The sequence below is a fragment of the Natator depressus genome, chromosome 10 (assembly GCF_965152275.1).
Source record: "Natator depressus isolate rNatDep1 chromosome 10, rNatDep2.hap1, whole genome shotgun sequence".
In the NCBI taxonomy this organism is placed as follows: Eukaryota; Metazoa; Chordata; order Testudines; family Cheloniidae; genus Natator; species Natator depressus.
The window spans coordinates 76,325,412-76,340,012 of record NC_134243.1 but is presented as its reverse complement, the minus strand read 5'-3'; the positions used below and the strand labels follow the sequence as shown (position 1 = coordinate 76,340,012).

General features: G+C 41.8%; 1 protein-coding gene across 1 annotated transcript in view; it reads left to right on the top strand.

Annotated features, from left to right (window-relative positions):
- CHSY1 (chondroitin sulfate synthase 1) overlaps positions 1 to 7,661 on the top strand; it is a 99,009-nt gene extending 91,348 nt beyond the window's left edge. Inside the window, exon 3 of the mRNA XM_074966550.1 lies at positions 4,313 to 7,661. Coding sequence (XP_074822651.1) covers positions 4,313 to 5,905 — 1,593 coding nt within the window. The 3' untranslated portion in view covers positions 5,906 to 7,661. The remainder of the gene's footprint in view (positions 1 to 4,312) is intronic.
- Positions 7,662 to 14,601: the final 6,940 nt, after the last annotated feature.

Sequence of the window (14,601 nt, the reverse complement as noted above, 5' to 3'; positions counted from 1 at the left end):
ATACATTGGCATCCAAACTTGGACACCGTACTCCAGCTGAGGCCTAATCAGAATTGAGAAGTGATACTGAAACCTTCATGACTTGCATGCTGTGCCTCCGTTAATGCAACTAAAATTGCATTTGCTGACTTATGTTGAAGCTGTGATCCACTACAACTCCCAGATCCTTCTCAGCACTGCTGCTGCTAAGTCAGTTTTCCCCCATTCTGCATGGATATGGCAACTACTCTGGTAGTAGCTGTGATTGCTAACCACGGGTTGCCCTTGTTAGTGATCTAGGCTAAAACGTGGTGATTTTTTCTTTAATTGAGCCATCCCAAAGGTGAAGTGGGGGGGAGGCCTAACTATATAACTGATTCAGGTAGTCCTTTTCTTTCTAGCTGTGTGCAATAGGATATCCCGGAGTATGCTGCATTTATATGGTGCTTGTGCCCTTCTGTATGCTTGTCTCTGGAGCACTTTGTCCTTTGTGGAGGCACTGTGGGTTAACTGCTCAGTTTTTCCCAGAATGCACTGGCAGTATGGCAAGTGTGGATGCACAGAGATAATGTGGTTGAGTTGTGAAAAAAATGAGTTGCTAAATAGATGTCGCGCGCGCTCTCTCTCTCTCTCTCTCAGGATTAATGAGTGGTTTTAATAAATGGGTAATCGATTGTTAGTTCAGCTGGTCAATAAGCTGCATATAACCACCTATGACACCTTCTGTTGGTGCATAACCACCTATAACAAACTACTTAAGTCTATAATATGCTTATAGCATCTATTAACCATTTATTAGCCCTTTGTAAAGCATTTTAAAATGGGATCTTAGGGCTTGTCTACACTACAGTGCTACAGCGACTTTTAAGCACCACGAAGCAATGAGTGAAGACACTACCTATGCCAACCAGAGAGCTGCTCCCATCGGCATAGGTACTTCACCTCCCCAAGAGCAGGTAGCTGTGTCAATGGCAGAAGCCCTCTTAGCCAACATTGTGCTGTCTACACCAGCAGTTAGGTTGGGATAGCAGCGTCGCTCGGGGGGTGTGGATTTTCCACACCCTGAGCAATGCAGTTTTACCAACATACATTGGTAGTGTAGACCAAGCCTGTATATCAAGTGTGACTCAGTATTATTTTTAAACATCCTTTACCATTGAAGTCAGTGGGAGCTTTGCTGTCAACTTCAATGAGTAGAGAATCAGGCCCACAGCGTACAAGAGGCCGCTTATGCTTATGAAGTACATGGGGAGTGGCTTGTCTGGGAGGGAGGAGACGTGAAGTTTTATAGGAAAAGCAATTAAAATATCCTTGCAAGCTATTCCTCTGAAAAACATGTTTATATACAAACTTTCTGGAAGCCTTGGTGTATCTGCATTCTAGCACTCCCTGATAGCTCAACTGCAGTGAGTGGTTTGTTAGAATTTCCACTTTGGGAGGGCCGTGTGGGAATTTAACGTTTTCTGTTTAAATTGCATTGAGTTGAAACTTGAAACACCAGTCACGTCTACTTTTTTCTTTTCAAATCAGCTCTCCTAGAGGAGAGAGGGAAAAAACATATTTAATTGTCTGGGCTTTAACTACTAACATTTTATTCCTACTTAGAAAGCACCTATTGTAGTCCTTAAAATATACCAGTTACTTTCATTTCAGAAAGTTAGTTAATGGTCCATATCTTAATTTGCATTCAGATGTTTCATAAAATTTTTCCTACCGATCAGTGTTCTATTAAAACTTTGTTGAGTAAAGTAACCTAAAAGTGCTTCTGCTTTTCATAGTTTCCTATTGTGGGTGTTTGAGTGCCCTGGTTTGGTATCTTAGAATAAATGCTCTCAGGTTATATGGTCTTGATTATTTGTTTTTCTTTTTAAATCCAAAACAGAATTTGAAAATAAATGCTATTATCAGTGCTGTTTAAAAAACAAAACAAGAACCTGACACTAGCTACCTATTGAAACAATATAAAATATATATATCTTGCCTTCCAAAGTTCTGTGGAAATCTGTGCCTTCACTTGTATTCAGACAGTTGAAATCCACAGATAGATACTATGTGGTATTACGTCTAGTGCTATATATAGTACTATAAAAGACATGCCTGATGGAGACAGCTTAGAATTAAAGTACATGCTCTAACTCTGTGCTCTTGCAATGTTTTTGTTCATGCTATATAAATTCTCCATTGTAACAAACAGTGTGCTTACAAGATTGATTCTAAGTGGGTGCGACATGGGGTCATGGGGATCCCAGAGCTCTTAACAAAAACTGCAAGACTCCAGATATACTACAGTAACCCATTATTAGTAACAGAAACAACATACACATAATTTAAAAAGGGACGGAGGGCAGGATGGGAACCATGCTTCAAAGCTGGTTTCTTGAAGAAGGCCTCAGTCCGTTTAACTCTTACAGCTCCTACTCTGAGTTTCAGGCTGATTGAGTTCCACCCCCGTAACACTCTACTTCTATATCTGGGAGAGTTTCTATCATGCACTACTCCAAAAGGGTATGTATTTCTTGTCAGTTGACCTGTTTTTATGGCCTAGAGGCCCTAACCAAGTTCAGGTCCCCTTTGTGCTCGGAAATATACATACACCTTGTAAAAGACAGATTCTGTTCCAAAGGGCTTACAGTTTATATTGACAAAATGGAAGAATGACTTAATGTGGGGAAGATAGAATAGGAAAGAACAAATGTCTTGAAGGACAAAGAAATTGGAAGGAGAGGGAAAGAAATGGTGATTACTGCAATGTGGTCAGGGAAAAATGATAAGGGGTAGTAGTGCAAGTAATGTGCCCACTGCAAGTAATATGCAGCTATAGTTAATATAACATCGTTCTTAAATAGTGGGTCAGACCAAGCAAATCAGGTGCCGGTAAAGTGTGGTGGGCCACTTGCACTCCAAACACTCCTTATCTCTGTGTGCGTGCGTGCATCTCTTTATACTCCTCCACAACAATGGGCTGAACTTAGGACACAAAGCAATTAGAGACCCATGTGATGGGACTTCTAGCTGCTGTACATAGACATAACAGGATCACATAAGGATGGTGGCAGCTTTAACTGCCTTTCTTTTAGCATCTTTAAGATGGAGACTTCATTTCGTTATTTCTTATTATTTTATAATTTGCATTTAGCTCACTGCTTGAATGGGCTTTCATTCTTAGATTTGACATTTAGACTCATTCTGCCTTAAAATATCTCCGGCTGTGTGTACGGTTGAATGGCTACAGCTGCACTACTGTGGCATTTCAGTGTAAACACTACCGTGACAGGAGGGTTTCTTCCACCGCTGTAGTTAATCCGCCTGCCCGTGAGGTGCTTGCTAGGTTGACAGAAGAATTCTTCCCTCAGCTAGCACTCTCGCCACTGGGGGTTAGGTCGGCTTAACTATGTCTCCCAGGAGTGTAGATTTTTCACTCCCCGAGAGACATAGCTATGCAGATGTAACTTCTCAGTGTAGACCAGTCTCAACCTGCCACCTCATTATTTTGAAATAGAGCAATTCCCATTTTAAGAATGCTTATGTTCTACTGTATATGTACCTTATGTTTTACTTACTTTATGAAACTGCTGTCGGTACTTTTTGAAGGCACCTGTTATCATTTAAACTCTGTATTTTATTTGAAATACTTAATTTTTTTTTAAAATGTGGACCACATCACCCGCTACCACAGAGACTGAATCCTGATATGTGTAATGTGGTGCCCTCATGTTTACTAATGCAGAAATTAAACATAGAATTTAGCATCTTTGGTAAAAATGTTTAGTTTAGGTTTCACACTGGTATTGTCCAAGTTTAACTCTATTATTATTTTTCTTTAGAAGAGTTTGGCTGTAAAGGAAAAGTTTAAAAGGACATGATAATGAAAACATAAGTTATTCTGAATATAATGTCCTTGCCTTTCCATATGTCATTTAAAAAAACAAACAAAAACAGAAAAATGCTATTCATTTTATAACGTAGAGAATAAAAACACACTGACATATTTTATCTGATGTTGCTGTCTTAGACTAAAAATGAGTTTATGATCTACTTAGCACACAGTTGTTCAGATAAGGATATTTCTAGAGTAGGACATAATAATCCTAATCCTTGGTAGATGTTTCTTTCACCAGTTTACAATGAATAACCCTCTTAATTCCTTTGAGCAGCAGCTGGTATCCCTACAACCTGTGTCTAAAATGGAGAACAGCTTATTCAGAAAGACTTCTGGTCATATAAGCACGGAGGCATTTTCATACAGTAGGGCTATGTGGGGTAACTGTCACAAATACACTACTGCTAAAATCTTAATGTTGCAAAAATAATAACTTAATATTTCTCTTTTTAGATGCAGCAGCTGTTTTATGAAAATTATGAGCAGAACAAAAAAGGCTACATCAAAGACCTTAGAAATAGCAAGATACACCGAGCTATAACACTGCATCCCAACAAGAACCCACCATACCAGTATAGACTTCATAGTTACATGCTGAGTCGCAAAATCGCAGAACTGCGTTACCGGACTATACAGTTGCACAGAGAAATTGTCCTGATGAGCAAATACAGCAATGCAGAAATACACAAAGATGACCTTCAGCTGGGGATACCACCTTCTTTTATGAGGTTCCAGCCACGCCTGCGTGAGGAGGTCTTGGAATGGGAGTTCCTTACAGGAAAATATCTCTATTCTGCAGCTGATGGACAGCCCCCTCGGAGAGGGATGGACTCATCACAGCGTGAAGCATTGGATGACATTGTTATGCAGGTCATGGAAATGATCAATGCAAATGCTAAGACCAGAGGGCGGATCATTGATTTCAAGGAGATACAATATGGCTATCGCAGAGTTAATCCTATGTATGGAGCAGAGTATGTTCTTGACTTACTGCTTCTATACAAAAAACACAAGGGAAAGAAGATGACCGTGCCTGTCAGAAGGCATGCCTACTTACAGCAGACATTCAGCAAGATCCAGTTTATGGAGCATGAAGAGATAGATGCCAAAGAGCTGGCCAGCAAAATTAACCAAGATTCTGGATCCTTGTCTTTCCTGTCCAATTCACTGAAGATGTTTGTTCCATTCCAGCTCACTGGATCAAAAGCAGAGCGGAAGGAGCCCAAAGACAAGAAGATCAACATCTTGATTCCTCTGTCTGGACGGTTTGATATGTTTGCTAGGTTCATGGGGAATTTTGAGAAAACTTGCCTCATTCCCAGTCAGAACGTCAAGCTAGTCGTCCTGCTTTTCAATTCTGACTCAAACCCTGATAAGGCAAAGCAAGTTGAATTGATGAGAGATTACCGTATTAAGTACCCCAAGGCTGATATGCAGATCTTGCCAGTGTCTGGGGAATTCTCAAGGGCTCTGGCTCTTGAAGTTGGATCTTCTCAGTTTAAAAATGAGTCTTTGCTCTTCTTCTGTGATGTTGACCTAGTGTTTACCACAGAGTTTCTCCAGCGATGTAGAGCCAATACAGTTTTGGGCCAACAAATATACTTTCCAGTCATCTTTAGTCAGTATGATCCAAAGATAGTTTATAGAGGAAAAGTTCCCAGTGACAATCATTTTGCCTTCACCCAGAAAACAGGTTTCTGGAGGAACTATGGCTTTGGCATTACCTGTATTTACAAAGGTGATCTCCTTAGAGCAGGTGGCTTTGATGTCTCTATCCAAGGTTGGGGCCTTGAGGATGTGGACCTATTTAACAAAGTCATTCAAGCTGGCTTAAAGACTTTCCGGAGCCAAGAAATCGGAGTTGTTCACGTACATCATCCAGTCTTTTGTGACCCCAATCTGGATCCAAAACAATATAAAATGTGCTTGGGGTCCAAAGCTTCAACTTATGGGTCCACACAACAGTTGGCTGAACTGTGGCTTGAAAAAAATGACCCGAGCTTTGGGAAAAGCAGCAATACTAACGGCTCAGTGAGGACAGCCTAATGTCCAGCTGTGCTGGAGAAGACTTTTTTTTAATTATCTAATTTATTTTTGGGAAATGTTTTGATAGTTCATTTTTAAAGACCACACAAGGATATATTTTAGAAATCGTGTTTTCCTACCAAGAACTCTTTTGAGAATGAGCTTTTTTGAACAAAACTGTGATTTGATATTTGCCTTTGAACAAAAATTTTGGCTGAGTATTATCTGGCAGATCTGCATAATTCTGGTGACTTGAAATAAGGTTTCCACGTGAACAAAGGACCTCTTCTTTTTTTTTTTTTTTTTTTTTTTTAACCTTTTTTCATTGATGTCGTCTTTGCTAGGATTCTATAAATTGGAACCTGAACGTTCAAGCAAAATGGTAAAATACTGTACCTAACTGTTGTGTTGTGACTGTTACATTACGCAGATTCTACTCTTTTTAAATAGCCATAACGTTCAAATTGTGTTAGAACAATGCAAAACAGTGTGGCAATAGTTGGGTTATTAATTTCAGGAGTATTTCAATTGGTTGATTACTTCAACCAAAAATGTACTTTTACTTATTGTGGCCGAGCAACTTTTTGAAGGAGTGTGTGGAAAAGAAGCACAACCTTGTATCAGTTTAGTCCATATGTAAGTTTTGTCTGACATTTGGTCCATATGTGGATCTAACATTAAAAATTCCATGGTGGATTCTGTGTATTCTAAATTGTTCTCCTGTCTAGAACAGAGACTGCATGATGGTGAAATGCAAAATTGTAATGTGTGGGAGGGAGAAATGAGAATTTCTCACTGCAAAACAAGGTACAAAACTAAAAATCTGAAATCCCTAATGAGAACATTAGAAACTTGAATCTGATTGCATTCATTTTGTACAATCAGTTACAAGATGTTGATGGGAACAATTGTTACATTCTTTGATTACTAGTTTCTTTTGGTTTTCTGTATCTGATAGACCTTTAATTTATTTAATATCCATTGTTTTAGGTTCTTGCCCTTTTCTTGAATATCTGTTAGTCATTTATTTATATATCTATTAGGAATGTATTGCTTTTTCTCACTCTTAAGGTAGTGTACATCTTACTTACAGTAAACTGTGATCTCCAAAGATTTCTTTTGAAAGTATTTTTTATTCCAAATTCCTTTTAAAATTTTACTGAGTGACTGAAGTAACCTTGGGAATTGTTTTGATGCTCTAAGATGAACTGGGGAGAGAAAATGTTGAGTAGAAACAATATGACCCCTCTGAGTTATCACCTAGGAAAGGGTAAATAAACATACAAATAAAGTGCCTTAAAGTGAACAACAGGAGGGGGAACTCTTCTGCATCGAGACGTAGAACACTGATGGAAATTGCTGTTGAAGCAGATCATATCTTGAGCTCAGAAGTTAAAAATAAAGCCAGTGGAAAATATATTTTTCTATTGTACTCCAACACCACTCTGCCCTAGTTCCATTTCAGTAATCTAAAGACCTGCTCTATGGGAGGTGAAGGATAGTAAAAGAGAACGAAAGTCAGTACTTAGATTTGATGTACCAAGGTTTAAGGGGCCTTTATGGAGTAACTGCTTGAATATTCCAATAGGAAAATAATCAGTGGTTACACGTTTATGGAATGTGAATTGCATTTGCAACTAGCCTAGATTTGGTGTCATACAACTGTCGGTATTTTTTTTGGTGACAGCCCCAAGGATGTAGATACTTATAATGGATTCAATGCATGGAAAGTGTTGAAAGACTTGGTCCTAAGATGCAATAAAGATTTTTATTTGCAATCCTCTCTCATCATGTTGTCTGCCTCAGTCCTCATCTTACATAGCAGGCCCAGTTTATGGTAAGTATTATAGCAAAGATTTTGGGAGTGAAATGAGCCTAACAATAAAGTACCATTTATGCACAAGTTCTTGCCATCTGTGCCAAATTTCAGAGGCAGTAGCCCTGGGGAAAAGGTGTTTCACCCACTGCCACTACTACTGTTTGCTGTCTTGAGATTTGTTAATGGAGATCTTTGAAGTCTGCCTTGTGAGGAGGGGGTTTATACTGCTTCAGCTGCTAATCAAGATGTCTGAAGCTACCCATAATTGTAAACGGAATGCACCCAATTACCAGGCTGAAGGACTCTGTAATATTTTGTATAGCCTATGCATGATAAAAGTTAAGACCCACTTTTCAGATATGTTGAGCACCTGTTCACTGCTGCCTCTTCTATTTTGATCAGAACTCTCTCAATGGTGGTTTTTCTTAAACCCCCAACTCGTGGAGTCATGTGACTATGTAAAGTGGCTACTGATCTTTAGAAGCACTGAGAACCCACTGTTTCTGTTAGTTTCAATAGGAGCTATGGGTCTTGCATGCTTCTGGAAATTGGGCCTGAAGTGTCTCGGGGTGAGCAAATGAAATCGGTGACTGCTTCTGAAAATGTTGGTCTCGGTGTCTGGGATAAGAGGCAATATTTTGTGTTCTATAAATACAAGTTACCAAGGCCAATGCTTCCAGAAGTGACTAGTGACTTTGGGGATTGATTTTTTGGGGGCGCAGGGTGGTCCAACTAGAGACACCTCAGAGTATGTCTACATTGCAGCTGGGAGTGAGCCTCCCAGCCTGGGTAGACAAGCAGTAGATATGATATTTTGATTTTTAGTACGGCTTTTGACACAGTCCTACTGACATTCTCAGAAGCATACTAGGGAAATATGGTCTAGATGAAATTACTATAAGGTGGGTGCACAACTGGTTGAAAGAAAGACAAGTGCAGAGTCCTGCATTTGGGACGGAAGAATCCCATGCACCGCTACAGACTAGGGACCGAATGGCTAGGCAGCAGTTCTTCAGAAAAGGACTTAGGGGTTACAGTGGACGAGAAGCTGGATATGAGTCAACAGTGTGCCCTTGTTGCCAAGAAGGCCAATGGCATTTTGGGATGTATAAGTAGGGGCATTGCCAGCAGATGGAGGGATGTGATCATTCCCCTCTATTCAACATTGGTGAGGCCTCATCTGGAGTACTGTGTCCAGTTTTGGGCCCCACACTACAAGAAGGATGTGGAAAAATTGGAAAACGTCCAGCGGAGGGCAACAAAAATGATTAGGGGACTGGAACACATGACTTATGAGGAGAGGCTGAGGGAACTGCAATTGTTTAGTCTGCAGAAGAGAAGAATGAGGGGGGATTTGATAGCTGCTTTCAACTACCTGAAAGGGGGTTCCAAAGAGGATGGCTCTAGACTGTTCTCAGTGATAGCTGATGACAGAACAAGGAGTAATGGTCTCAAGTTGCAGTGGGGGAGGTTTAGGTTGAATATTAGGAAAAACTTTTTCACTAGGAGGGTGGTGAAGCACTGGAATGCGTTACCTGGGGGCGGGGGGGTGGAATCTCCTTCCTTAGAAGTTTTTAAGGTCAGGCTTGACAAAACCCTGGCTGGGATGATTTAGTTGGGGATTGGTCCTGCTTTGAGCAGGGGGTTGGACTAGATGACCTCCTGAGGTCCCTTCCAACCCTGATATTCTATGACTTAAGAGTTGTTACCAATGTCAGACTGGGCGGATGTGTCTATTGGGGTCCTGCAGGATGGGTCTTGGGTCCATTATTAGTCAATATTTTCATTCATGACTTAGATAATGGTGTGGAGAGTATCTCTATAAAATTTGTGGATAACTCCAAGCTGGGACAGGCACTTTGGAAGAAAGGATTAGGGTTCAGACAAATTGCAGAATTGGTCTGAAATCAAGAGCATGAAATTCAATAAAGACAAGTGCAAAGTACTACACTTAAGAAGGCAAAATCAGATGTCCTACAAACTGAGGAATAATTGGCTAGGTGGTAGTACTGCTGTAAAGGATCAGGTGGTGATAGTGGGTCAGAAATTGAGTATAAAAATAGAAAACTCAGTAATAATAATAATTAATAGGGAATTTCAACTATCCCTGTACTAACTGGGTATGTGTCCCCTCAAGACAGAATGCAGAGAAAGTTTCTACACTCTATTAATGACTGCTTCTTGGAGCAGCTAGTCCTGGAACCCACAAGGGGAGAGGCAATTCTTGATTTAGTCCTAAATTGAACACAGGATCTGGTCCAAGAAGTGAATATAGCTGAGCTGCTCATTAATAGCAACCATAATATAATTAAATTTAACATCCTTGGGGGGGCATAAAATATTAAAGAAGCCCACCACAGTAGCATTTAACTTCAGAAAGGGGAACTACACAAAAATGAGGAAGCTAGTTAAACGAAAATTAAACAGTCACAAGAATGCTTACAAGCTGCATGAGAACTTTTTAAAAACCCCATAATAGAGGCTCAAATTAAATGTATATCCCAAATTTTAAAAAGGGGGGACCAAACAAATGCCACCATTGCTAAACACAGTAAAAGAGGCAAAAAGATATCCTTTTAAAAATTGGAAGTCAAATCCTACAGAGGAAAATACAAGAGTATAAACTCTGGTAAGCCAAGTGTAAAAGTATAATTAGGCCGGCCAAAAAAGAATTTGAAGAGCAAAAGACAAACTAGCAGCAAAAAAATTAAGAACATCAGAAGCAGAGAGCTTGCCAAACAATCAGGGGGCCACTGGATGATCGAAGTGCTAAAGGAGCGCTCAAGGAAGACAAGGCCATTGCGAAGACACTAAATTAATTCTTTCCCTCAGTCATCACTGCAGAGGATGTGAGGGAGATTCCCACACCTGAGCCATTCTTTTTAGGTGACAAATCTGAAGAACTATCACAGATTGAGGTGGTGTCAAAAGAGGTGGGTTTGGAACAAATTGATAAACAGTAATAAGTCACTAGGACCAGCTGGGATTCACCCAAGAGTTCTGAAAACTCAAGTATGAAATTGCAGATTTAACTGTGGTATGTAACCTATTGCTTAAATGAGCCTCTGTACCAGGTGACTGGAGGATAGCTAATGTAACATTTTATTTTTTTAAAGGGCTCCAGAGTCAAGATTTTTCTAAAAAGGACCCTGTGGATTCTGTCTCCAGGTCTGCCACTGACCTTGGGCAAATCACCCCTGAGCCTCAGTTTCCCTTCCCCTCCCTTTATCTACACAGAGCTCTTTGTGGCAGAGACTGTCTCACCAGTTGTCTGTGAGGCCCCTGTTACAATGGGACCTTTAAACTGAGGCTTCTGAGTAATACAAAAAATAACTATCCTTAGCTGTGGGTGAGCCTCTGGGGGAGTAGTATGTGGTCAAGAAGGGATGGGGCTCAGTCTTTATGGGATCTAGAGAGAGTTGTTACCTACAGGATTGCACCAGTCTGTTGGGCTATTTCATTTAGCACATCCTGTAGGTTTCCAACATGCCAGCCTGTGGAGGGGGTTATCTGTTATCCATGTCACCATCAAGTGTTGATTGGCCAGTAACCTCTGCACGAGAAGATCAAGAGCTAACTTGATTATGCTGTATAAATACCTTCACGAGAGAAAATACCAAGTACTGGAGAGCTCTCTATGCTAGCAGGGAGAGGTAGAACAAGAACTAGTGACTGGAAGCTAAAGCCAGACAAATTCAAATTAGAAATTACACACACTTATTTAGAGAGACAAGGTGGGTGAGGTAATATTTTTTATTGGACCAACTTCTCTTGATGAAGGAAGCACGCTTTTGAGCTACACAGAGCTTAACCACTGGAGCTTAACCACAAACTACCAATGGAAGTGGTAGATTCTTCATCTCTTGATGTCTTCTGATCAAGACTGGATGCCTTTCGTGAAGATGCTTTAGCCAAACGCAAATTATTGGGTGCAATACAAGGGAACAGAGTCAAATTCTCTGGCCTGTGATATCCAGGAAGGCAGACCAAATAATCTAATGGTCCCTTCTGGCCTTAAACTCTTATAAATCCATGAATCTAACTTTTTGCAATCTCTGCATACTCCCCAAGATCAATACAAGGAGTTCTATGAATCTGTCAGTATCTTATTGCATTCTCTGGGGCAAATGCAGATTTGATGTTTTTTCCATTCACTTTGAACAAGAACTACTCCATGAAATGTGGGCTGTTCTATTTTACTGTGCCTGCAGGAGCTTAATAGGCATCTGTGTGGCTCGGCTGTGGATCAACCTGATTCAGGAGCCAAATCTATCCGCTCACCTTTTTTTGCTTGGCTTGCTTTTAGAGCTATGCCTTTGTTTCTGCACAGTTCTGTGGCAAACTACTGTTCTTCCACATCCATAAATGTAACATAGCCCTCAGGGTGGTGTCCTAAAAACTGAACTTGTGACATTCCTGGGCCAAATTCTGCAAATCTTACTCTTGTAAGTGAAGATTTGCAGGCTTGGGCCCATAGAGTGGTCAATGGTCTGAGGAGTTTTATGACGTCTGTCTTTTAGGACACTTTACTGTGTGTATCCCTCGCTCCCTGACCACCTCAGATGCTTTCCCACATGACAAAAGCCCTAAATCTCCCCTTCCCAGCAGCAACAATTTTCTTCCTTACCGCAACTTTTCCTCCACAACTTCTACAGAAGAGCTGTGTTGCCAGTTCAAAAATCTGGGTCACATTTATGGATGGATTGGAAAAAACTGAATTTACGTCAGACAATAACAATACTGTGCTGGCTGCATGTTTCATGCTTTAATTAAATCTCTATTTTAATGGCTCAGAAGCTCCAGGAGTTGCAGTGTGCTGCTCTAAAGTGTCTCGGAAAACAGCAGTTTCTGAATTTACGTACAACTAAAGTGGTACAACGAACTGTATAGTGCTCCCTTGCAAGTTGACAGAAGACTTCCCTGGGAATCATGGACTAAAGTGAAGAAAAGAAAGTGTGAGGATGAGACTACAGAGAGTTTGCAAGTTAGGGTGAAACCTCACCAATTTCAGTGGGGCCGGGAGTTTTGCCATTGACCTCAATAAAGATAGAACTTCACCCTCAGTGTCTTCAAAAGGGTGAGGGGTCCAGGTGAGACAGCACGAGTATGAGACTGGTAGAGAGGAGGCCTTGTGGCAGAAGGGGCTAAGGCTGAGGAAAGTCAGGGGAACAAATCCATGGTTAGCGTTCACAGCCAAGGATGGTCATTTTAACTTGGTTTTACAGAGGGCTGTGGAGGTAGGGGTAGTTTTGGACTGGAAGGTCGTGTTGGCTGGAGTCGTGGATTCCCAGGAGCACTGAGATCAGATAGAGGAAGGCTTGTGAAAGAGTGAAACAGATGGCAAAGGATGAATGCATGACTCAGAATTTAAGCAGAGGAAGGTTCAAGGACCGGGTAAGTCGTGGCAACGGTCCAGAGGTGATGAAAGGAAGATGTAGGAAGGAGAAAGCTGGGGTCAAGGATGACTCCAAGATTTCTGGCTCTGGGAATAAAATGAAGAGCATGTGTAGTTAAGAGATATGAAAACCTCTTACCACAAAGAAGGACATGGAGGCAGGCTGTAATTCACCGACACTGAGGCGTCTCTCTGCTTTCATTTGTGTCTTTCAAAAGCCTTTAATTCTATCGACTTTTATGTGAAAAGGCTCATACAAAGAGCCCAGTCTAAACTCTATGAGTAATGCAATGGTAAAACAAACTTCCAAAGCAAACTCACTGTGATAGGGGATAAGAGAAAACCTGTTTGCTTTACTAGTTTTGACTTCTCGCCCTGCCTTTAAGGGAAGAGGCGGTGAGAGAATGGGAAAGGAATTAAATCAGAGAAACCTTCATGGACCCTCCCTGTTTCTGAGACCTGGAGCCCCACATATCCTCCAGTGTAGCCTGGTCTTTCATACCTGGCATAGGTGTATCTCCCATGAGCCCCCTTTGGGCAGTTATTCTCTTACTGTTGGCATGGATGCAGACTTCCAGGGTTGGATTATGGCTGCGGTAGCTGCCTTTATAAATGCGGCTCAGTGTCCTTTCTTCCTCTCCTGTCTCTTCCAGCACTATTGGGTCGTGCAACAGGTGGGATTTTGCAGCTAGGGAGCAGGCAGGATGTCCGATCCAGTCAGTCAGCATCCCGTTGTTTCAAAGAACATACATTGCCCGAAAATACAAAGTCCGGGGGCACCTTAAAGACAAACAGACACAATTTATTTAAAGACAAAATTTATTTGAGCATAAGCTTTCAAGGGTAAAAACCCCACTTCTTCGGGGGGGTTTACCCACGAAACCTTCTGCTGAAATAAATGTTAGTCTTTAAGGTGCCCCCGGCCTCCTTGTTGTTTTTGTGGCTACAGACTAACACGGCTACCCCCTGATACGTTCCCCAGGTGACTATGAAATGTCAGTGGATCGCCTGGGCCAGGTGAATAGGGGGGTTCCCTTTATTTAGGGTAAAAACGTATCCATTGTGGTCATGGAGATTTACCACCCGGCAAGCGTGTGCAGTCAGACTCTCTCTCCTTCACAGGAGCTGCTTTCTGCCGGCTGTTTTCCAGCCTTGATGGCTGTCTGACACAACATAAGGAGGTGTTCGTGTGTCAATCTGCCCTCCGAGGGCTCAGACGCGAGCCCAGCTGCGCACCCACAGAGGGGCATGAAGGGGAAGCAGCTGCTGACAGGCAAGTGAGCCGTGCCCGCATCCCCCCGTGGAGGCAGGACCTTGGCTCATCCCCAACACGTGAGCCTGCGCGGGCGAGCTGGTGCAGCGGGGGAGTCAGGCGGACCCGCTAAAGGCTGGCGCAGGTTCTGAACCGCCCGCAGCAGAGTCCGCTTCAGCGGAAGCGCTCTCCGGCTTCACCCCGAGAACACAGCGCGGCGCCTGGGGAGCCGGGCCGCCGCAGCGCGGAGC